This window comes from Amphiura filiformis, chromosome 7 (assembly GCF_039555335.1).
Source record: "Amphiura filiformis chromosome 7, Afil_fr2py, whole genome shotgun sequence".
NCBI lineage: Eukaryota > Metazoa > Echinodermata > Ophiuroidea > Amphilepidida > Amphiuridae > Amphiura > Amphiura filiformis.
In genome coordinates, this window is record NC_092634.1 from 36,773,442 (window position 1) to 36,799,579 (window position 26,138).

At 41.4% G+C, this 26,138-nt stretch overlaps 1 protein-coding gene across 1 annotated transcript; it reads right to left on the reverse strand.

The window, feature by feature from the left end:
- Window positions 1-21: 21 nt before the first annotated feature.
- On the reverse strand, window positions 22-26,138 carry LOC140157823 (uncharacterized). Its single transcript, XM_072181071.1, has 3 exons — window positions 26,013-26,138; window positions 6,593-6,764; window positions 22-248 (listed from the first exon to the last, which is right to left on the reverse strand). Exons 1-3 carry the CDS (start codon window positions 26,136-26,138, stop codon window positions 22-24), a joined length of 525 nt encoding a protein of 174 aa, XP_072037172.1.

Here is a 26,138-nt window from a genome sequence, read left to right on the forward strand (position 1 = left end):
GGAAGAGGTGGGGTCTGTCCCCTAGGTGGAGGAGTTTGTCTCTCCAAAGCGCCGTGGGGAAGGGGGCGTGTCCCGATGCCGGTGGTTGTTTAACATCACCGAAGGAGTTGTTTCTTGAGACTTGGGGTACCTCTGCGAGTCTCCAGCTGCGCACGTAGGTCTTCCCTGTTGGTATGTCGGCAACGGCATCTCATAATCGCTGCTCGTTGGGGTGCCTCTGTCAAAACTGGACCTTCTGATAGGGTAGCCTGTGTTGAAAAATGAACAAAAAAAACCAGAGTTAATTCATGCATATAAAGTTTCTTTCTACATACATTGTACTATAGACGGTATCAGCTACTGCTTCTCTAATCCTCCTTTATACGTATACATGCATTTTTGTCCACCAGGGCCTCCACGGGGCAATTTGGATGATAATACAATAAAACAGGTGATAGGTATGAATGCTTGTTGAATTGAACAGGAAGGGGGGTGTATGTGTAGTGTATTATATGTACAAATTTTTGTGTGAGTAATTTTTTCACACTTGCCAGGTTTGAACTGTTTCACTTGCTTTTAAATTTGATTCTAAATTTTCTTACATTTATATAAACCAAGTAAAAAAATTGCCTGTTGTTATTTTTATGGAAGCAGTTTGGAATGCCAATGCACAAAAAATATACACTTTTATATTATTTCTATCGCTTCTTGAATAATCTTTAGGCCAAGGGATCTTAACAGGGACACTTTGTTATCTTCAGTTACTTTTCAAGTGCCAAAGACGCATTATTTCTCCATTCTAAAATTTTCTTTATAAAACATTCTTGGCACTCGGACATGAGAACTTCAAAAGAAGAAAATTCTCTTCCACCAAGCTTATCAGGCTTGAATCATCTTGTTTCATATCCATCAGCTGTTAAAGCATCAACAGCAGACATATGAGCACAAACACCGCTATCAAAAATTTAGTAAAACTTTCATGCGCAGATGAACCCAGCCAGCCAGCCAGACCATGCTGCGCTAGCTGGATCCTCAAGTCACGGCAGTGCATGTAAGCATGCTGCATGCATGATTGCTAGACCATTCCTGGGATGACAGTCACCCTACATATGCCAAAGACCAACTCATCTTCGTGGACTATTCCTGTTGAAATCCATACACCCCCTGGTGGAAGACATGACCTTTATTAATCTCCCACACAGTAGGTGTAGATTTCACATGGAGTCACCCATTCAGATAACTCCACTTTAAATTTACACCCCCTGTGTGCGAGATTAATGTCATGTCTTCCATAGGGGGTGTATGAATTTCAAACGGAATAGTCCAATGTTCATCTTGGCATGACGCAGCTACTAACAAGTTTAGACTGTTCATAAGTTTGCAATGATAGATCTAGTTTCTGTCCAACGTTGCCTCTTATTTATTCCAAGTTGAAGAACAAGACTAAATCCTACTTTTCATCAATGGAGAACTACCCGTACAAGAAACACTTACCAATTCATGTCATTTCAATCAAAGAGCTGACTGATGACCAACACTTTGGTAACAAATTAATTCAACATATTCTGTGTCCATGAAACAAGGCTAGTGAACAATCTGTCTTTACTTTTACCTCACAGATGTAAAGTATTTGAATGCTCACAATTTTTCACTCAAACCTATAACATACAAACGGTTATTTTCTACTCGATCACAAGACTCGCTGAATATGAATGTACTTCAATTATCCATCTTGTTGTCTGTGTAATCACACAACACAAGGTTCTATCTACAACAAGCTTCCACACGTATGTAAAAATTTCATCTTTAGTTCTAATTTAATTGAAACTGAACATATGTGCTCACTCACAAAAAATTGTGAGTTCCGAGAAACATGCAAGGGGATACTCCGCAGGAATGTTAAGGTAGACCTAGATGCAGAAGATGCGGAACCAGATTGCTGATCTCTGGGTACACATCATATTTCTACATGAATGCAAATTTGTCCAAGCCCAACCAGGACATCTTTTGCATGTAGTTAGTCCTATTTCATACACAGACATGCTGTTTACTTACATATAAACGACAAGTAGAACAAATTAATTTACAGCTTGCATTACTGAGCAAATGTTGGTTGCCTTAACGCAAAAGTTTTAAAATGACATATAGGGGCCTATATCGTAGCTGGGGGGGGAGCAGCTGCAACCCCTGTGAGATGTTGGTCACCCTGATATTTGAAGTTTTGAAGCCCGTTTTTGTGCTTTATAGCCCATCTTTGACAATTTTTTCCACCCCCCCCCCCCTTGAAAGTTGTCTTACCCAGCCCTCGAATTAAGGATCTGAAGGGGCACGGCAACTTTTTTAGGGCAAGTTGATAATTGCCGTGGATTTTCACTGAAAAGGCAAGGCAGCACGGCAATTTGTAATATTTCAACAGGGCATCAAGGCAACTGTTGAAAATTTGAGAAGGGCACCAAGGCAATTTTTCAAAAGCGAATAGATGCATTACCATCAGCTGAATTCGACACCAAAGTAAAATTCGACTCTCAACTTTACACTAAAACTAACCTGATTGCTTAAAAAAACTGACTCGAAACAGCGATGAAACAGCTGTAACTTTGGTAATAATATTGATAAAATTCGCGGGATAAAAACTATTTCGTGCAAAACATATCTAGAGATGGGCTCACATGTACAAGATAAGACGAGACCGGAAGAGTATCGCCATCGGTTTGCAATGGGAAGTCAATGTTTGATAATCGAGAGAACAATTATTGATTTGCCCAGCGCTCAGATTTTGTTGACAACACGAGGTCGAGGAGTCTTAGTTACTAACAGCGTTTCTGATTGGTCGATAGTACGTTGGAGGTATTTCTCTGACCAATCGAGAAAATGAAATCAGAATGTCAGATTTCTAGCAACCAGATAATGTATAAAAGCCGATGTGATATTGGCTGAATATGTAAGCTTACGTACGGGTAATGAATATTAATTCACAACAAACTATTGTGTATACTGTGATTGATAGCTGGGTTAATTACGATGCTCAAAATAGCGATCGTGTTCAAGATTTTCGATTTAATTTTCCACAATTTTGCGGGGATTTAACCAGTACTTGTTAATGATTTTATAATGAAGGGATAGGGCTGGCCGGCTAGGGCACCCACGGCAACTTCATTTAGGGGCACGGCAAGTGACTGCCGTCGGTAAAGGACATATTTTGAGGGCATTGCGGCAATGGGGGTGGGCACCCACAGCAATATGCCGTCGGTGCCGTGGGTTAATTCGAGGGCTGGTCTTACCCCCTTTGCCACCCCCTCTGAAAAGGTCCTGGCTACACCACTGTGGAAGGGAGGGGTATCATCAAGTATGTTAGCCTTTAAATTCAAGACATTTCTACAATATAAACCATTAGGTTTTTAATTTGCTTGTTTAAATCAGGAGCCATTATGATATTCATCACACACAGAACATCCACATCATAGCACTATATTTCAACTAGGTAGGCCTTATATAATACTGGCAGTATTTATTTACAGTGTGTTTCTAAATATAAGATAAATGCTGTGTAGCGATACAGGCATTTAACTATGTGTGTGTTTTGCAATAGTGTACTCCATTGGAAGTTTTTTAAATGGCTTATAATTTGTTACGTGTTTTGATTAAATCAGAATTATAAAACACAATTAGAAATAACAATCTATTACTATGAATGATAATGATAATCGTTTGAATTTTACATAGGGGCCTACAACAAAAGTTACAAGAAAATTTACGGATAATCACTAGAAAAACTACCTCACTTTACTTTTAATTTTTGACTATATCATAAATTCCAGTGCGTCTACATAGCAAGCATGCACAGCAGGAGCCATAGGCCACAAGAGTTCACATCCTTTCCCTAATCTCATGTGCAGGACTTGCAACAACACAGAGACCACACAGCTCACATTACGATGCATTAGAAAATCACATGTCTGTGTAAGAGGTTAACTCCTGTGCAAAAGCGTATTTCTTGAGCAATTTATAGTGCACAAAATTCTTTCTGAAATATATCAATATTGTTTTAATAATTTTATGCAATACATTCTTTCCAGAGTATTCTGTTACAAAATATCACCTGTATAGGGATTTTTTTGCTTTGAACTTGGCAATGTGTATTGCAAAATATGGTACCATAATTATTCTGATGTTTCTGTCTTGTGCTTGTTAAAATTAACACATTTTGCATAAATTGTGATCATGTATGCTGGGGGGGCACTTAACTTGAATGACCATACAGGTATGCTCCCCCACAGAGACCCCTGTTTTTGGACAGCGCAGTTCCCAAAGACCCCTCACTTTCACCAAAACAGACTGCTGAAAGACCCTTGATTTTGATAATTTTCAGCTGTAAAAGACCCCTATAAAATTGACAATTCCTCACTTTTCCATTTTTTTCCAGGCATATTTCAACCAGAAAGCCACAAAGACAATATATTTTGATTGTTTGCAGCTCCGAAAGATACCCTTTTTCCAGCATGCCATCAGCTCCCAAGCACCCGCCACCTCACAATCAAAATAAATTTCCCCATTTTTACTGAGACAATTTCAACAAGCCACATCAAGGTATAAATTATTTTGAGATCTCATACATTTATAATCAATATTAAATTTCACTTTGCACATCGATTCCTTTTCTGTTTTCCTAAACACAGTTCTTCAATGCTCATTTTTATGAACCACACTCCTTCAACTGTGACCTATAAGAAAAATTGATTTTTTTTTGTTTCCAATTGTGAATGTTAAGAATTTTATTTAATTAATTTTACTGGTGTGTGTGTATACATGTAGAGTTGTTATGTACCATATTTTTCATCAATTTTTAGTATGTACATTGTACAATGTTCAGGAAACCATATTGCCAAAACAGTAAGGGAAGTATAAGGTGCACAAAAAGTATCTGCACACTTAAAATATTGGCAATATCTTCAATTTATGTGAAACTAAAATTACCAAATGAAGGCAATTTTTTTTTATTGGCGTAACCCGACCGACCCTAAAAAGTAGGCCCGACCCTGACTATTTTGTTTTTGGTCATGTTTTTTATACTGGGACCCTAAAAAAGGTGGTGCTGTCACATTTTGCTAGATCATTTTGTCTTCTTATTCCTATATTTTTGCTAAATTTCATCATGAACAAATGGTTTTGGTCTTATTTTGAAGATAAATTATTAATCTAATGAATTAATAACAAATACAATTAAATAAATGTATTAATTAATTACTACAGCTTAATTAAGTTAATTAGTCAGGGGTGGTGCCGGAAGTGGAGGAGCCGGAAGCGGAGGAGCTCTATGTAAATCCAATGGGAAGTTGGTGTGCATTAATAAAATTCATGCACTTTGGTGCCTAGTAGAAGTAAAAATGCAGTTTCATAGTTTTATCTTTTTTTTTTTAACTTTCAAACTATAATTGCTTAATAGGTAATCTTAATAAACTTTAGTAATCAAGGATTTAACGAGCTTTTAATTAATGCAGTGGAATATGTGTGTCATGCAATTCAATAGAATTCATGATATAGGATAGGTTTTCATAAATAGATGGACTTTTAAATTGTTTTATCTTTGAAATATCTATAAATATGTCTTCTCAAAGGAGATTATTACAGTCAAAGGATTAATCTGATGACATATTGATCTCTGGTTATTGTTAAATAGTTTGTTGATGTAGGCTTTAGAATTATGCATGTATATGCCTACATGTATGTACCATTGTTACAAATTACTTTATAAAATATTGATTTTTGGAACACCCTTTATGGGAATTAAATATTTAAATGTGATATTATAGCAATTCTTTAAACTATTTTGAATATATTTTCCAAATTCAAAGTGCATTTGATTACAAATGCTACAATTAATGACCCTTTTACATTATATTAAGCAATTTAAATACAACTTTTTTAATACCTTGTATAACACAATGGGCTTAACAAATATGGTGCAAACTATATATTTAATGAAAGGGCTAATTGCATACATTCCAAATATCAAGTTCATTTTCCAATTTAATATACTATGTAGAAATATTGGAGTGGTAAAGAAATGTTATTTTTTGGCACACCCTGTATATTTTTTGGCACACCCTGTATATCCATTCAAACTTTACAGATTTGTAATCCTGACAATATATGCTTTCTAAAAATGTATAACTTTACATAGTTTAGGTGAAAACTTTGTGAAATATAATCAGAAATACAAAAAAGGAGTTGATTTTTGACAAATTGCAAGATGTGACACAATTGGGTCCCACCTCAAAAAACATGACCTTTTGCAAAAAAAATAAATAAATAAATAAAATAAAAAAATATTTTTTTGAGATGTTTATTTCATTTAATCCAGGCAGTAAGCTACCCTTTCTGAATAGACAGTCAATACAAACCTTTCTAACTGCAATAGGAGGTCCCTGGTTCAACCATGTCTAAATTCCCCCACACTGACTGATTTGTCTTCATGAGTTCAAACATCGATAGGCCTACTATAATAGGGTAGCGAAAGCGAGGTCAAAATGGTATTATAATGATTTTATAATCATATCATACCCTTCTTGACTTCGCTTTCATTATTTTATATCACCTCTATTTGTGTACCTACCAGAATTTGGAAGCCCTCCATTGAGCATGGGCTTTGCACTGGGTTCGCCGCCATGTTGCTCATGACTATATGTCGATGAGACGGGGTACACTGGACTGCCGTTGATGTGCGGCTGCAGGTATTTGCTGATGGTACTTCTGGCGACCGCCTGTTGCAAGTTACGGTGCCGGTCCTGTAAAGGAAAAAAATCAACACCGCATTAATTTTTGTAGGCCTATTAGAGAAATATAACATAGCAGAAATTGGCTACACAATTCATGGATCGGACTTAAATTGAACTGAACTAGGTAAAAATAATTATTCCAGGCACATCAAATAAAAGCTTGTTCCTTGGGTACCATAAGATGAGATTTTTAACCCTATCTCCAAACAGAATATATAAATCTTTTTCAGCATCCAAATAGGGAACAAATGCATTCCAAACACATTCAGAATTTGACCCTACAATAAATTATAATTAGAAGTTGTCAATATGAAGTCATATTTGGCCATCTTGAGGGGAAATCAATACAATTAACTTTCAAGCAAAAACATTATGACAATAAAGGGAAAAATTGTGCAACCATATCAAGATGGCGAAACTGCAGGGGTTCAAATTCACAATCAATTGCGGGAACCTGTTTAAGTTCTCGCGAAGGGCTTTTGCAAGAACCAAAATATTGAGAAAAACAGACAAAATCATATATAAGGCTGTCACCACTTTTCCCTCATGTACCTAGCCGTAATTATTTTTGCAGTTTTTCTGACAGACAATGCATGTCGCTTTCACTACCCTTTCATGACAATGCTCTAACTTAAAAACTAGTTCTAAGCCCATGGAATTCCATTGTGATCGTACAATAAATTGACAGCTAAAATGAAGAAAACTTTACCCTTTTCCCCAACATTTCAGAATTATATTTTTGGATTAATAAGATTATTAAATCATATTTCCGTTGCAAGTAAAGGTAAAATGTAACACAACAAACGATCTGAGACCTGGAAGCTTAGGAGAACAAATTTTGGTTCTCGTAGTTGTAATCCAGTGAGAACCTTCAGGAGAGCCGGTTCTCAGGTTCACATCGGATTTGAATCCCTGAAAAGGCTGACGTGTGACGGCCTCTTTAGCTTCTAGAATGCTCAGTTTTTCTGTGCAGTGAGCTGTGAAGCAGTCTCGTCATACTATGCATGGCTGGCTGGTCAGGCCATCTTAATTAAATCCTGTGTCTCAAAGCTTGTGAGAAGTTAAAAACCCAATGCGGAATGTGTTTTTTTAACTTTTATTGTATTTTTTTTATATTTTTATTTTTTTATGTGTCAGTACAAGATTTCGGACAAACATTTTGTGCAAAAAGTATCAATATTGCAAATGTTGGAATAGTAGACAAAACATTTTGTGCAAAAAGTATCAATATTGCAAATGTTGGAATAGTAGACAAATAAAGTCACTGCAGCTGCTACAAACTGTTATTTTCTCTTATTATTTTTGTGTCCAAAATTTGCAAAAAAAAATCAGAAACTTATGATCAAATACAAATTGTGAGTTTTATTTTCTTTTTTTTTTTTTTTTTTTTTTTTAAACCTTCAAAAAAAATGATTTTCTTAATTTTCAAAAAGGACTACACGCACGATTTTACTAATGTGCGTGGCAGCTTTGAGACAGGATTTAATTAAGATGGCCTCATATCATCTACGCTCAACAAGAACCACCCCAACTTGTTGTTACAGTCAACACACAACCAAGAAAAGCTAGACTTGTTATACAGACAACACACAAACAAGAACACCAGACTTGTCTCAGACAACACACAAACAAGAACAGAGACAGTAGGACATTTCTAAATTGCAAAACGTTATAAATTGTCTGAATTATGTCTGTAAATACAATGACTCTAAATTATGTCAACAATTACTTCAGCCTTTGCCGACTCTAAGGCCCACATGTATACAGTAGCTGAAATAATGATTACATAATCTAGACCAAAAGGTACAGTAAATATTTGTGTTTATTTTCCTCAGGTAAACACAATTAGCATCTATGACTTTATGCATTGTGTCTTGATTCGTGATGCAGAGCAAGAAAGCCCAGTAAAGGCAACCCTGACAGTCATCATCAGTCCTTTCATCCTTTCCACCTTCCATCACAATCCATACCCGAAACAAAAAGGCCATGTTACTGCCATTCCTCCCAATGAAATTCCACAGCTCAGGCCCAGACATGTTGCAACTATTTATCTGAATAGATTTGCATCAATAATCTAACTACTTCTGTCAATACCAATCCATATGATAAGCAGTTTAAATGGACGCTGAACAAAAGCGGGCTTTGATCTCTCTCATAACACTAACTGACCAGTGGGGCCATAATTGACCGAGTGATATCTGGTCAGGAATGTCAGGACTGTTTACTTCCATAAATAGCTTGTTTACACCTGAAATTAATGTAGGCAATGCAATCACTTGCATAAATATGGCATGCTTTTATTTTATAGCACCGGTACCTCCCGGATTTCCAAGTACCGCTACAAATATAGGCCTGCATGCTTACACAAGCGCTGTGCTTTGAGGGCTTCAAAGCACTTTATACTATTCTGTGCTACATTTTTGTAGGCATACATTTTGTACTTGTGGCCTACATTAGAGAGATACATAGGACAGCGTGAGTGCGTGACTCTAGCGATACATGGTCAATGCAGCTGCTGAATCATTGATGATAAATTAGTAGGCCTACAGTGTACTGTACATTGATTTTCAATTTCAAATAACCATGGGTATTGGGTAGAATAAAATAAATTCCTATCTTCACCTTTGGACTACATGTTGCCACAAATAACAACTTACTTTTGCATCAGTGACCAACCTGTTCCTAAAAATATGCAACCCCATCATTGATTAGTTTTAAAGAGCAAGCATGCATAAACATAAACCGCTATAATTATTGTGACCACCAATTTAGTGCACATAGCTGAGCATGAAGAATGTTACCGTATCCCAGATAGCAGCGATTCATTGCCCTGTATCGATATTTTGCCAAGTTAATTCATTTTTGGTTTCGGAGTGTCCATCTAGAGCCTTTTTTTTTTATTACACTGTACTCAATTTCGGGTACCCGATCACCCGCCCGAAAAATGTGTCGGACACCGGGTACAAAATAACCCGAGAATGCCAGGCTTACTTGAGTGACATCTATCTAGGCACCTCTTTTCAATGTACCTGTACTAAATTCCACCCAGGGTTCGCAGGTGGAAAAAAACATGGTAGTTGTTTTTTTTTCTGCTTGGCAAAAGAACTTTTTGCCAGTTTAGCTATCCCACACTTGAAATTTTTGGTGTACAAATTGGCACAATATTTACTGTCCTTTTTGTTTACATGCTTTCAGTACCTTGAACTTACATGTCAAATAACAAGGTTTTTGTAGCCTTTCAGCTCAACTTCCAAGGTCATACAGGTAAACATGTACATGCACAATGTATGCATGAACATGATGAACAATCATAATAAGCCAGGGCCAGGCTGGGCCAAACAAGTTGGCATGCTTCACATACCAGAATCTCTGTACATTATTTCATAGTCATTTTCCTGTTGACTAGATGTTTTCTACTGGAAAATTATCATGCTGCCTTTCTGCAGGTATTGGTATTCTATGTAATTTCAGGAAATTTCAGGAAATACTTGCAAGTTTGCAGTAAAACTTAAAATTGCTAAATCCATATTAGAAAGAAACATCTTGATGCTAAATATGCAGCTTGCCCCGCTTCCCTATGTGCTATTTCACATCAAAATCAAGTTTGTTCGCAATTGTGCTGACTGTGTTCATGGCCAACATCATGTGTGTACTGGTTAACTGAGTACACATATTTATGTTTCAACAGAAACACGAAATAATTCATCCATATTTCTACAGAGTTGGATTCATAAATTATGAAAAATTTAAAATCACAATCCATTTTAAGAATATGTGAAGTATTTTAATTTATTATTTGTTAGGTAATTTTTCCCAATATTTTTGTTGGGTCTGAACCAGTGGTCAAATGCAGGTCAGCCCAGTGCATTAATGGCCCCATCAGCAGTGAGTTTGTGATCAACACCATAGGAAAGTGCCCAAAGAATGCAAGCAAGGTGTGATAATCCCTAAAATCCATTTTACAGACACTTCAGGACCATACTTTTTTGTAAGGATTTTCTCCAACTCAATTCTTCCATGGATTTGTAACAGTCAATAGACTTTGTCTCAAGTGGAACTAGCATAAATTCCTTTGAATTTTAGAACCATGAAATACAGAATCCCACTGAAGATTGACAGGCCCTCAATCTGAAAAATGTAAATAAAAGTTTTCACATCCTACCTTGAATTTATGACAAATACAATGTATACCTTGGTGACTTTCAATATCTTTAAATTCTTTTTTAAAATGTCAAATTATTATACCTTTGTGAAGGTTGTCATTCATCTAGGTATACAATGTAATATAATATTTTAAATTTAAAATGTTTTTGAGAGGCAACACTATATCTCGCCAGTGGTCAGTGACCATTTGCGGATAGATCATCAGACGACCTGAAGATGCACCTAGGATAAGGTGCGATACTGTAGCCTCTCAAAAATGTGAGTCCAGTTGATCAGTTTCATAATTCAAAAATAATGTCAAATTATTATAAAATTCATCATTATTTCACCTACCATGCTTTACATACATGTACATGTACATGTAGTACTTGGAAAGCCAAAGGCATGCTTGTATCACAAATACCTCACCATACCCACAGTGTATGTGAAAGACTAGCTGCCAACAAGCTTGGAATCTAGGCCAAGAATCCCTGAAGGAACCAAAGGAATTTGACATCCCCCAAATTCCCACTAGGTTTATAAAGAAACATGGGCCACTTATAATGGACCAAAAGCATCTTATCCAACAATTTGAGTATTTTGAGGGTTTGAACTTCACTGCACTAGAGGTTACATAGGTCACCTATTTTTACACAATGAATACCAAGTTCTGCATGTAGCCATAGAATCTATGATGTAGCTGTAGACTTGGTATGGCAGTACTGGTAGTAGTAGGGGAATGCATTGCTGACACTGAGGTTTCTTACCCCAAAGAATGTTTGCTGATCTAAAAAAATGAAGTCCAGGGGAAATTCCTCTGATATTATCAATTAGCTACATGTAGGTCCTATCAGTCAAGGGGTTCAAGCACAGATCCTGCAGGATCTGTGGTTCAAATCAGGGTATGAATTTCAAGTTTTCAACCCCATTGGAAAATGTAAAGGTCCGGTCATCCTCTAAGTAAAAGGACAAATCTTATAATGATCACCCAAGAACATTGTACAATTTTGAAAGTAACATAACTACTCGCCACATTGCATTTCAAAGTTCCCATCATAAATCTGCTACATTACTATGTTGGTGGAGGCTAGGGGCCATTTTTTATTTATAAAAGTGGTAAACAAAATGTGACTAAGAATGTAATTCATGACCAGTGCTGAGAGCTAGCTACCACAATTTGGTGAACCAGCAAGTTCAATGTTCAGTCACATGTGAGGAAGATCTTAATGACTAATATGGTACCATCTTTCGTTGAAGTTTGATTTATTGTTTTTAAAAGTCCACTTTCTTGGGCCCCTTGAACGACTCCAAGCCATTGTTTCCGATGTTTTTCCCGTTACAATTACTTGTGGCAAAATATGCTTGAGTTAGCTTTGTCCGACCTTCTCCCTAGTATTAAACTTCCAATTTGACAGTTCTGCCACAAGTCTCGACAGCAGAAAAATGCCTAACGCAGGTGGTGAAATGAAGGACTACATGAAGGCCTACGGTCATACATGCACATGTATGCCTACATGCAAACTTGGCGATAGGACGACTTTTGCTAGTTGAAGCTGCCGACTCAACCGTATCCAGATCCAGATGTACCAGTTTAGAAATTAGTTAAGGGTATACATTGTACGAGGTATTGTTGGTCGAAGCAGCAAAAAAAAAATCATGAAAATATACTTTGAAAACTTGCTTAATTTATTGTTGTTGAGTTATGTACATTTTACAAAAGTGTTGTTGTTTCAGCCCTCTTTACAACATAACTCAAGAACCACAGGACCTACAAAAGTATATCTGTGATATTTGCTATGAATTGAGCAATGCAATTTTTGCGAAAGCTCACTGCCATTCGCAAGATGCTGTGAACTACTTTTTTTTCTGCTGCTTCGACCAACAATACTTGTTACAATGCTTGTTACAATGTATTATTCTGCCAATTGCAGAGCCTAAGCTACATGAATATTTATGTAGCTATGCATGTACAAATCTTAGTTCAATACATTCAGCAAAAGTTGTTTGTTTTGAATATATAAATTTATTTTGTGACCACAATAATTCTGATAAAAATGTGATAGGGTGGCGAGTCTACATATGAAACAAAATGTTAATCAGTAATCAATTTCGACTGGGAATTCTATTAGGTTTTTATGAATATGATTGTACAGTTCACTTCAATATAAATACTGTACAATAGGCCCCACACATTATGTATGCTTCGGTAATAATTACTATATTGACCCACTGCTTGATTGTATGTACAATGTATCAATTTTAAGATAAATTTCTCCAAACTGCTCAATTGAACTCATCACATGATACATTCTGCATTCAACACATTTTGTTTTAATTAAGAACTCATCATCGTTGATTCGTTGTCCTGGCAAGTGTTTACACATCAGTCTGATTACCATGGTACTGCAATATACATGTACAATATTTGCCGCAGGATGACCGGTAAAACGGAAATTTCATCTACATCATCACGGCAATATAACTCGCTAATGGATCACTACCGTGAAAATGGCGATGACTAAACAAATATCATTTATAATGTGCAGGCAGGTGCAGTTAAATGAACACAATATGATACAGCTGGCCAGCCGCACAAATCACTTGTCCTTTTTCAATAGTGCTGGTACCATTATCACTTGTAGACGTCAATTACAAATGTACATTGTTCCATTGCATAACATGTGTAGTGATAAGGAAACAAAGATTTAAAGAAAATATTTATCAATTCATTTTTATTGGTGTACTACACCTGGCCAATTTTGTGCCTACATGTAGTTTTGCATTTTTCTCAAAAATTACAACGCATTGGTGACAAGTAAGATATATGGGCAAGGACTATGTACACCTACTGCACTGGAAATTTTATTTCAGCACAGACAACAGTTGTGGATTTACAGTCAAAAATGAGGGAAAACCATTATTTGATCAATAAATCAATAACTACTTGTCTTGAGTTGCTGAATTTTCAGTGCAGTATAGTTGTAGTCCTTACCCCTATAATATACATATCTTACTTGTCACCAATGTGCTATAATTTTTGAGAAAAATGCAAAAATAGGCACAAAATTGCCCAGGGGTGTAGTACCCCCTTAATTGTTGTCAAACTGTCAAGTTTGTATTTTTAATTATAAAATTATTGGAGGTAAAATATAGACATATATGGTCATTTTCACGGTAAAGGGTGTAACTTTGGATTTTTAACATTTTAATCCGTAGTGTTCTAATAAAGCCACAGAATTCCATGATTTTTGGCCACATAAGTCATCTAGTTAGCAGCTACCTTGGGTAGCATAATCAGCTTTGGGAGTTACTGCGTTCAGTTTTAGCAGGCTTAAATGTACTTAATATTGCCATTTTGAAAAACAGTAACATTTTTGTAAAACCCTGTGTTTTCTTCAGTTAGTTCATGGATAATTTTTCTTATCCTGAAAGTACTGTCATATGTTCAGTAAACACTGCCACATTAGATTTAATTGTGAACAGCCCTGTATTTTTGAGAACCGGACTTCGATATTTGTCGTTTCGGAGGCTTCATTTTCCGTTAACAATTGTTAACAAACTTTGTGAGTGTAGCTTTGGTTCATAATTCTTGGTTATTTCTTCACTTCTTCTTGATTCATAACAGTTGTTATCTTAAAAAAAAAAAAAAAAAAAAATTAGTCGATTTGCAAGCTTTTAAAATTTTTATAAAATCTTGACTTCAAAGAGCCGTTTTTCCGTTAACTTTTTGAAGCCTCGAAACAAACTGTTCAGCAAGCTTGTGCAAATATAAATAAAAGAGCTCATCAAATCTATTTATCAAAATGTAGCAAAGTAGATCCTCAAGTCACATGTTTTTAAATCGTGGAGATATATATCACCGTTTGAAAATGGGACCCAATATAAACTTTCCGTTAACAATTGAAGCCTCCGAAACAAATGAAGCCTCCGAAACAACAATAAGATTAATTATCATCTATGCATATCTAAATTGGTGTGTTTCATACTGATATCTGCATTGTAATTATTACTTGATATGTGCAGAATGTCATAAATTAAAAAATTTTTTGACATTATGGTTAATGTTTGAAAAATATACTGATATCCCAAAAAGCCTGTTTCGAGGCTTCACATGCAAAAAACACCATACTTAACAAATGGGTGAAAAAATTAACATGTGATAAATCTACAATATCTGCCGCATAGAATCATTGATTCAATATACACAAGAAAATAACAGCTTAGATGATCCCAACACTGTTGTTTTCAAAAAAACTACTTCTGCAATGTTTAACAATTGTTAACATGAAGCCTCCGAAACAAAAAAAAAAATGACTTGCTGTGATAATTTAATTTTTGTCACAACTGAAATTCAATACTTAGAAGCAAAGCATGAAAATTGGTAATTGTGATATTTTTTACCTATTTTTTATGTCAACTTGTAGTGGTTAGCCAAATATTTTACTTTTATGATCACCTGTGTTGTTAACTGAAGCCTCCGAAACACAAATCGCTTGAATTGCCAATTCTAAAAAATAAGTCCAATTTCTGTAAAACTTGGCTGGGAGGTTCCTTTCATCAAGTAGTATTTGTACACGAAGTTAGACATTCAAATTATTTTAGGAACCCAATTAAAACTTAAAAAATATGTTTAAGGTTTGGAAATTTCCATTGTAAATGACACTTGATGTTAAAAATTTTCAAAACTGCAATTACAAACATAGCAAAACATGGTATAAAATTTAACTTATATCTGTTGACTTACTTTGGAATGGGATTTCACATGTATTCCAGCTTTCATGTCATAATTTTCTGAGGTTATGTAAAATACATTTTTCTTAGATTTTAACCAAAATGTTATGGAAATGTCAAATTTTTATTAGAAATCAAAAGGTTTAAGCCTTGAAACATTATTTTACTGGAATTTAAGTTGCTTCTATGCATGATTTCAGTAAACAGAAACATATTTAAGTGGCTTGAAATTTTGACCCAAAAAATCAAAAGTTACACCCTTTACCGTGAAAATGACCATATATGTACAATGTACATTTTTGTATGATATACCATAGTAGAACTTTGTCCGTGTTCCAATATCTGTGGTTGGACAGCACAAGCCCATGGCACATCATTTACATGAGTTTTGGAAAAGCCGACAAAAATTTCAAACACTGCATGATACAGAAAATGACAAGCAGTCAATGACAGTGCAGTGTAATAGTCCACCCACCAATTGAGTGAACAAGGAAATAAAATTGTGTTGTAAAATTGATTTCAAGCTACTGCTATAAATCTAACGTTTTTTATCATTGCCATACTAAATTATCTCTGGAATGCCAATGAGACAAACAGATAATGATCACCTGAGATAACGATTGTGACAATGAATAGTCCCAAACAAAAATGTTTGGTAGACTCATAACCGGTGCGATCTTACCTTTCCGATGTTGATTAAGATACTTCTTGCATCGATCCCGAGATGCGGAAAAACCAATAGTCATTTTGTCCCACATAAATGAATAAATAACAAAAACCCCGATCCCCGAGTGGACTCACCCATTCGGTGACGTCACACTACGATAATCATCCCTTATCCGACTTGGGCAGCCCCTACTCGCCAAACTTGTAGGGGCGGCGGGGTCGGGATAATCAATATCGGAAAGGTAAGATCGCGACCGGTTATGAGTCTACCAAACATTTTTGTTTGGGACTAGACTCAGTACACGGTCGATCTTACCGCTTCCGATGTTGATTAAGATACTTCTTGCATCAACATCTGAAAGATCGATCTAGCAAGTAACCGACGGATGGAGGTACAAGATTGGCCAGCATCTGATAAGGATCGGGAGAGTGGGTAGCATGGTAATCGCGAGGTCAAACTATTTCCCCCCCTCACGGCCGGGAAACAGAAAGACTACGTGAACAGACAAAAACCCCTGAACTGAAAGTTCAGTGGTTAAGAATAGAAACACTGGTTCTTACCATGTTGGAATTCTGATTGTCCGCAAAACACCTGATACCCAACCACCATATTATCTCCGCAGAATAGCCCTGGAGAACTTATCGCCTGGTCGTTGGTTTACGCTTTTGTAGTAAACCGTGGAAAAGGACGACGGGTTCTTCCAAGACACAGCCTGACAAATCTCTTCTATGGGGACCCCCCCTATGGTAGGCCCACGAAGATGAGATAGATCTGGTTGAGTGGGCCTTGGGGCGAGCGTCTTTTGCCGCCCCCGAGTCCACCAACACCTGGACCAGCCACCGTGCCAGAGTCTGTTTAGCGGCTGGACCGGGCGGTTCTGCGTGAGTGATAAATAAGCGGTCATGAGCCCCTCTTAAGGTTTGTGTTCGGCCAAGGTAGTGCTGTAGCGCCCTCACCGGGCACCACAACCTGTCTTCGGCTATTGACGAACCCTGCCCAATACTGGGGAGGAAGAGGGCGAGTGTCGGAATGTACTTCGCTCATTTTTGCAAGGAAATCTGGCGAAGAAACAGCGCCGCTCCGTTGTTAGTAACACGGAGGCTGACTTCGAGACTGCGTGCAACTCTGAGCAGCGCCGTCCCGAGCCAACGCCAGAAGAAAGGCCGCCTTAAGAGTGACGTATTTAAGGGTCGCTTTTGACAGGGGCTCAAAAGGGGGACCCTTAATATACTCCAAGACTGTGTTGAGGTCCCATGGAGGGACCACCTTCCTTTCGGCGGGCGCCGTTGAACATACCGTCGAGAAGAAGACTTAGGGACCCATCTGAATTGATAGTCGCCCCGTCTTCAAATCCCCGATGAATCGAGAGAATGGCTGACTTATAGTTGGCTATCGTTGCCTGCTGAAGTCCTGACCTGAACTTTTCTGTCAGAAAATCTGCCACTAGAGGCACAGGGGCTCTAGTGGGAGATGTATTTTCTCATCGCACCATGCGTAGTAGGGAGCCAAACGCTGACTATACGTGACGGAGGGTAGACTCGTCTACCCCGGCGATGAGAGAAGCAGCTTCTGATGAAAAGCCTCCCTCCGCCGCAAGACGTTCCCTGATAAGGGCCATGCAGCTAACTGCAGGTGCTCTAGTGGGAGGCTTGGTACCTCTCCCCCGGGCATCCGGAGTAGATTTGGTAACTCGGGGGTACTCGCGGCTGAGCCGCTAGTAGATCCACCATCGGTCGAAACCCCAGGTGTTTCGGCCAGAACGGTGCTATCAGAATGACGTTGCAATCCTCCCTCCCGATCTTGGTCACCACCCTTGCGAGCAGTGAGATCGGGGGGAAAGCGTAAGCAGTCATTCCTCCCCAGTCTCACGGACAGAGCGCCCACGGCGAATGCCTGTGGGTCTGCGACCCTTGAGCAATACACCGGCAGCTGATGATTTCGATGAGATGCGAACAAATCTATCGAGGGGTGGTACATCACTCGAAGATCGCCTGGGCGACCTGCGGAGCAAGGGACCATTCTGTAGGTCCCGACACCTTTCCTCGTGACAGATCGTCCGCGAGGATGTTGGTGACTCCGCTATGTGCATCGCTCTCAACGTAATCTGCCTGGCCTTGCACCACCCTATCAGGCGAAAAGCGTGCAGGCATAACCGTGGTGACCTGGTGCCCCTTGTCTGTTGAGGTAGGCCACCACGTTTGTGTTGTCTGTTTGGACAACGATATGAGATCCCACGATCACCTTCTCGAAATGCTGGAGAGTTCTCTCCACTGCCCAAAGTTCGAGAAGGTTGATATGGCACCCCGTCTCCGTGGCCGACCATAGGCCCGAGACTGAGTCCCGTGGATGTGGCCCCCCAGCCCAGCTTTTGACGCGCCGGTCGTCACTACCACGTGGACGCACCGCTGGTGCAGGAAACCTGACACCTTGAGTCAAATTGGGCTGATGGGTCCACCACCAGAGTGCCTCTCGCGCGATCTCCGACATCGGAACCGCGAGGGATATTGGGTGACGACTGGGCCTGTAAAAGGCTAGAAGGTGTAGTTGTATAGGCCTCATGTGAAAGCGGCAGTACGGCACGAGGTCTACCATACTGGCCATAAGGCCCAAAACCTTCATCCATGCCACAGCGGGTGCCCCTCTGACTCGCCAAGAGTCGGGCACACCTCGCCATGTTCGTCACCCTCTCGGTGAGGGCACCGCGATCCCTCCTTGAGGTTGATCTGGGCCCCTAAGAATAGTGGTGTTCTGCGTCGGGACCAGATTGGATTTCTTGACGTTGATCAGAAATCCCAGGTCCGCACCGCACGGACTACTAACTCCACGAGACACTGTGTCTCCAGCGGGTGCGTCCGTAAATGAACCAATCGTCCAGGTGGCACCACATGTTGAATCCCCTGCGCTTCAGGTACGCTGCCACCGCTTCTGACCAGGAGTGTAAACACTCTGGGGAGGTGGACAAGCCGAATGGCAGGCATCGAAACTGGTAAGTTTGACCCTGTACCTTGAAGCGTAGAAACCTCTGATCTTGAGGTGCGATCGGAACATGCAGATATGCGTCCGAGAGATCTAGCGATGCCGCCCACATACCCTTGATGGGGCAGGCTAGCACCGGCGAGAGTCTCCATTCTGAACCTCTTGGGCCTGATGAACTCGCTCAACGGCTTGAGGTTCAGAATGGGCCTCAGTCGCCGGTCTTCTTTGGAGCCAGAAAAACGTGCTCCAAAACCCTTGGTGAAAGGGGGTAGACCGGGACAATCGCTTGCTTCGTGAGAAGCTGAGTGACCTCTGACAGTAGTGCCCGACGCTGGGGGCCGTCTGGCGGCACTACCGTGGACCTCTGAATCGTGCAGGCGCACGAGGGGTGGCTGGTAAATTCCAGCCTGTAACCCCACTGACCACTGACAATACCCAGGCGCCCGGTGAGATGGCATGCCATCTCTGGGCGTAATGCACAGCGGCCGCCCACAGGGGAATCCCTGTGGAAGTCCAAGGCCTGCCGGCATGGACTGTCGACCGCCGTGCCCTCAGGACCGATCTGGTTTGCCACCCTTCAAGAACGGCTCTTCTTAGGGGGCTTGCCTTACGGTCCAGCACTACTCTTGCGCTTCCCAGTTTTCTTGGGAGGTGCTGGAGTAGCCTCGGCTCGGTGTAGTCTGTGGTGAAAGGCGTCCTGCTGAAGCGGAGCTGGCGCTGAAGAACGCTTAGAAGGCTTCTTCTTCTTGTGCTTCTTCTTCGCCTTACTGCCCTTCCCCATGGTCAGGGCAGCCTCCGACTTCTTCAGAGTGCTCTCATTGGTGGCCTTCTTTGCCCGGTCCTCAACCGTAGCGCAAAAGGCCTGTCCAAAGAGTAGCCCCTGTCCCACCGAGTCTGACTTCTTCATTGCATCAGCAAAGTCGGAGCCGTAAGTTGACTGGAGGGACAGACAGGCATTCTCCGGCGGCGAGATGACATCCTATGGGCTAGGCCCATAGAACTCTCGTTGAGGTTAGCTGTTAGCACCGCTAACAGATTAACCTCGCGGAAGAGTTCCGCGTTGCCCGTGGTCGCTCGCTACCTTCCTACCGAGGTGCTCGGCAAGCGTGGTAGCGACGCTAGAGACTCTGATAAGCGGCGTGCTCGCTTATCGATGAGCTTTAGCTCCTCCTCCCACTGGGGGAGAACGACCCGGCGCCTTTGGCCGCTAGCGGCAGGCGCTGGCAACGCTCTGGATCCATGTCAGGGACCCTGAGGTAGGTTTCAGTAGTCCTCCTGCGAAACACGCAGTGGAAGCGTGCAAGCACGCGGCCGAAGCTCCAGCGAGCCTGACAGCCCTACGAAACCTACCCTTGAGGTCCGCCGGGAATGCAAGTGCGGGCGACCTTGTGTGGACGCGCTAGCTGGGCATCCTACTGAAAAGATGCCCTGGTCCTCCTGAACGGACTCCTCCTGAGAGAAAGCCAGGCCCAAACCTTGGGCCACACGGCTCATCACCTCAGCGGTGTCCGCAGGCAGACCATTGCTAGCGAGTTCCTCACGGGGAAGCGGGGGAAGGATACCTGAAGCTAGCTGCACAGTCTCATCAGACTGTGAGTCGCTACTGGTTTCATCTTCCGACTCCTTTCCCTCGCCTTCAGACTCTGACTCACTCTCTGATGAGGAAGAGATCTGACGACGGGCATCTGAAGGTGGACAGGGAGGTGTCGCCACCGTGTGGCTAGCCAACTGAACACCAGCAGAAGAGGGAGTACTCCCGCTAGACCCCGAGATGCTAGCTATAGCACCCGGGATCAGCACGCCTCGCTGCTGTCGCCCTAGCCATAGCAGTGTGCGGCCTACCCTGAGCTGTATCAGGGTTAGCCACTCGCCGCCGGGTTGGGTAACAACTGGTGGTACTGCTTGCCCAACGCTAGGCGGCACTTGCCACGGTGGTAGACCGTGGAAGAAACCACCCTGCGGCGGATACCACGGGCATACCCTGTTGGTAGCTGACCCTGAAAGGATCCGCCACCAGGGAAACCCCATGGAACGGCAGTACCAGTACCGCCTCCCCCTGTTGCCACAGAGACTGTGGTAACCAGGACGCAGTACTGCGGTACCTGCGTGGTTGTAGCGTAGGTGCCCGGTAGGGCTCCGGCTGCGCACCACTGTACCCATGCCTCACAGCGCCCCGCTAGAGGATCAAGCCGCAGTGTATGGGTACCCCGCTATACTGGCTGTCCCTTGGCTAAAAGGAGCTTGCCTAGTATCACGGGTAGCTGAGCGTGTATACCCTCGATCAGTCACCTCGCTACCTGAATAGGCAGTATCAATCAATGGAGCCATGCTCCGCTGAATAGATAGTGATCGATCATAAGAGGGTAATTGACCAATTGACTGTAATGGATCCCCCACGCACTGCTGGCTCTCGAGGACATAAGTGGGTTGTTGATCAGCCAGGCTGTTCAAACTACCTACCCTAACCTCTTGAGCCTCGCCAAAGGTCGCTGTGTGTGGCGGACCACTCACGGCAGCTATGGGCGCGTGCATAGTGGCTACCACTGAAGTCAAGCCGTAGCTCGTCTCGGTAGCTGCCACTGTTTGCACTTGGGTCGCTGTCCCGTGAGAGACTGCGAGCCCAACCCGGTATAGCCGCTAGCCAGTCCCGGAGGACAGCCGGCAGCCATTCCAAGGCCCAGGGAATCACTCGGCGGTCCCACCATGGAACGCTGCCGTGTGACAACCCCAGTTGGTTCTGCTAAGACTACACCTGAAGCGTTAGCCCCGGTATCGTCTTCTGCTAAACCCATGCACGTTTTCATTCGACCCTTGCGGGAACGAAAAGCGTGCTGCGTGCCGTGGATCATCCCAGGCAAGCCCGGGGTTCCACTGGCACGCTGCGTGCTACAGACCGGCCGAGGCAAGTCCGCTGCACGCTGTATGCTAGGATTCAGCCCAGGCAAGCCCGGGGTACCCTTGGCACACTGTCCGTCGCCGGCTACTTCCGCGGGTGCTAGCCCCGCTCGTGCGCCAGCAATAGACGGGTGTCCACCTGCAAGAAGCTCGCTAGAGATCTCACTGGTAGACTGGTACTCGCCTGTTAGGGGCAAGTACCGCCCTGCTGCCTGCTACTAGCTTAGACGTTAAGTCAGTGCTTTCGCTGGCTGTTAGGCCTTCGGGCTCGCTAGCAGTCCCCGGAGGGTCCGCCTGCTTGCCCGGGACCGAGCCCCAGAGGTTACCTTAGCGTGGCCCTTGCCGCCTCGCTAGTACCTACCATATCAATCTTACCTGTAGGCTTCTGTTTCTTAGTCTTCGTCTTCTGTCTGTGTCGAAGACCTAAACGAAGCGCTACTTTCTAAATCCTCAAGTGGATGTCCGATAAGCCTATGCAAAAGGAAGCACACTTATTTGATTTAGAGCAATCCCTGTGGGAGTAGCAGAGTGGATGCGGCTCCCACTCTGGCACAAGGGAAGGGCATGATTGACAAGGCCTAGACATTGTAGGAATCGGGGAGCGTACAGCACTACCCCCGAACACAAGCTCAAGCCCAATAAACAGACCCACACGCACAGTGGCTGGCGCTGATGTAGTGGTATGATATAAAAATATATATACAAAGGGATGAAAAACTGAAAACCTTTTGGGAAGATTTGTCAGGCTGGTCCTTCGAAACCCACGAACTCTTAGCAGTAACTCGTCATCAGACGCGTACTGAAAGATATAACGATAGAGCACACCATAAACATAGCGATAATCACTCACCATACATGTATACACAGTACTGTACAAACATCTATTGTAACTTACTAGTCTGTTATAGTTGTTTTACGTGAGAACAAAAAATAAAATGGGCCCTAAGGGCGGCTATTTTGAAAAAAACGTGTGTACCGTGATATGAACGGAAACACACATACAAGCTAAGTTTTTGGATCGTTTTTGTCACTTTTCTAGCCGAAAAATGTCGTCAAAACTATCTCCCTAGCGACTATACTGGTTGGTTTTTACCTCAGTGTAACAAACAAACTGTATATCTCGTCCTTTGGTTCGTAATGATACTTAGCGTTGGTAAAGAAAAATCCACACATCTATCTCATCTAGAAACCAAGGAGGATAAGGATGATTATCGTGTGTGACGTCACCGAATGGGTGAGTCCACTCGGGGATCGGGGTTTTTGTTATTTATTCATTTATGTGGGACAAAATGACTATTGGTTTTTTCCGCATCTCGGGATCGATGCAAGAAGTATCTTAATCAACATCGGAAACGGTAAGATCGACCGGTGTACTGAGTCTAACACTGTTGCGTTTAAACTTGGCCGCTATTCAAAAGCATTGTCTATTGATAAAGGTTTATTTGCACTGCCCCTGTCACTTTTTGCACAGGCCTGGTCTATAATTATTCTATCAATTATCATGTCTGTATATCACTTAGTAAATTTCAAAGGGCATGGTTTTAAAGGGCTTCCTCATGAGCATGCGGTTGTTCTCTTACAACATGTACAGGGGTGAGCTGGTTAGCATCTAGCGGTTCTGTCCACCCCTTGCACCACTGACTGAGGTCCCGGGTTCTAACCTTGTCCGTTCCTACACGACTTAACAAGCATTTGGTTTCTAGTCCATACTCTTGCAGTGTGTTCTTCGGTTTATGACTTTCAATATATTTTTCTGTCTTGTCTCCAGGATAATCAAATAGGTACTGGTACCCATACATGTATTGCATGGTGTTTATGGTCTGAATATGTTACCATCACCAAGCGCCAATACATTGTAAATAAATTATCAAAACACCCAACCCGAAATCACAACATGTTGGGTACATAGTGGATTACTTCAGGCATGACCGAATTCTGAAAGTGCATCACATGATTCACAATTCCCTACAAGTTTTGAAATCAATCATTGTACAATTAATAGGCCCTACATCATGTAAATAATGTTTTATTGGGGTGGGGACAAATCCCAATGTCCCCCCTCCCACTTTCTGGGAAAATTACCCTTTTTTTCTTTTCAGCCACTTTTTGACAATTCAGGCCATTAATGACCCCCAATTTTCAAGATGGATTGATACCACTGGTTTAAAAACAGACTATTGTGCAACTCACACTGTGCAACATTTGTCATCTTTTTCAGCCATGAACATGATGAATGCCCTACATTGTACTTGTACATGTAGTTAGGGAGGGGTAGCCAGGGCCCGAAAAAATGTTAATTTCCCGGGAAGCAAGCTAAATTTCCCGCAATTTATAGCGTGTTTTTATAATACAAAAAAGACACAATTTCCCTCCAAATACCAGAATTTCCCTCCAAACACCAACATTTCCTGGGAATGAGCTTCCCCAATTCCCCACTTTTTCGAGCCATGGGGGTAGCACTAGGTTTTTTAAAACCAGGGGTACTGAAAACCTCTGAACCTATAGAAAATCCAAAATATGGGGGCGCAAACCAAAAACCAGGGTTTTTCATTTGCAATCCTGTTTTAGGGGCTTATCATCATGTTTATTTAGGCAGTCTAACACAAACCCTTACCAAATCGTAGTCCTGACTTACATAATGTAACCCTAACTCAAGCCTTCACTTCCTAAACCCCTACCATAATGCTATTGCCAACCAAACCCCAACCCTGATGCCAAAACTAAAATAATTCAAATCTTTAAAAACTTGCAAAGTTCTGAAAAATTACGATCAAACCACGAGACTGTGTAAAGTCAATCATTGTCAATGGTGCAGAATTCAGCAGCCGAAATGTCGCCACTTGGTAAATTCCTAAATCAACTAAATTACTTCCAATGTAAGGGTGTCTCCCCAGTATGAGTCACTCAATTTGACCTTCTAATGTGCCTTTAATCATAATGCCACATACCTGACATTCCTTATCGTACTCCACCAGTGTTTGCAATGTCATTCACAACTATGTGTCAAGAAACACTCTAATCAATTTCAACATATTTAAAGGCACACAAGAGTATTTATACTGATTGTACAGGCTACATTTTGCACACTTGTAGAGGTACTAATCCCAGAGCTGAACTAAAGTCAAGGCAAATTATGGATCATCAGGCTGGGAAATACATTTTGTAAGAAGCGCTGGACCAGGCCCTGGTTCACAGGGTTTTACAGGGAACCACAGGCTATTTTCAATGAACCAGGGGCTATTCATGGATGGGAAAATTTGTTACATTTTGATACCTCACTCAATCAGGCTGGGAAATAAGAAGCGCCAGACCAGGGGCTAGTCCGGGCTACTGTAAAAAAATAGCCCCTGGTTCATGGGGTTTTACAGGGAACCAAGAGCTATTTTCAATGAACCAGGGGCTAAACAAGCTGGCCCCCACTTATTTCCCAGCCTGATTGTGATTTCACTTCATCAGTGATTCTATTTCCCCCAGACTGCCCATTATTCAGAATTGGGCATGTGCTCTCTGATTTGTTTTTTAAAAAACATTGTCAATGCAATAATGGGTCAAGCATTGTAAAGATTTAAGCGCTGTACTTTTGCAAATGATATACCGTACGCGTACTCGCTTAAATACCTCGATGTAAACAAAAATATTTGGGGGAAAAAGTGACATTTTCTCTTTAAATCACACTACTTTTGCAGTAAAATAATATTAGAAATAAAGGTTGCTGCCTTTTTTTACACCCAAATAATGTGTCCTCGGCACAGGCAAGCCAAGACGGCTCGAGTCACGGGCGGAATCAAACCGGTGGCAGTGGTGACTATACGAAAGGGACTTCCAGACCTATACAATGTACTTACATGGACCTGTGGATCGTTGACAAAGCTGCCATCTCCCACTCCATTCTGCAACTCTTTGTGCGGCGCAAGGCTCTTGCTTATCTCATCCAACTGTTTCTGATGGTTCAAAAAGCTTAGCGGCTCCAT

Bases quoted from the DNA above. Each gene is read 5' to 3' on its own strand.
- LOC140157823 (XM_072181071.1), bottom strand. From the start codon at position 26,138: ATGGAGCCGCTAAGCTTTTTGAACCATCAGAAACAGTTGGATGAGATA. The intron at 6,765-26,012 runs GTAAGTACATTG...TTTCCTTTACAG, and splicing joins TCAACGATCCACAGGTCCAT to GACCGGCACCGTAACTTGCA. The intron at 249-6,592 runs GTAGGTACACAA...TTTTCAACACAG, and splicing joins TGGAGGGCTTCCAAATTCTG to GCTACCCTATCAGAAGGTCC.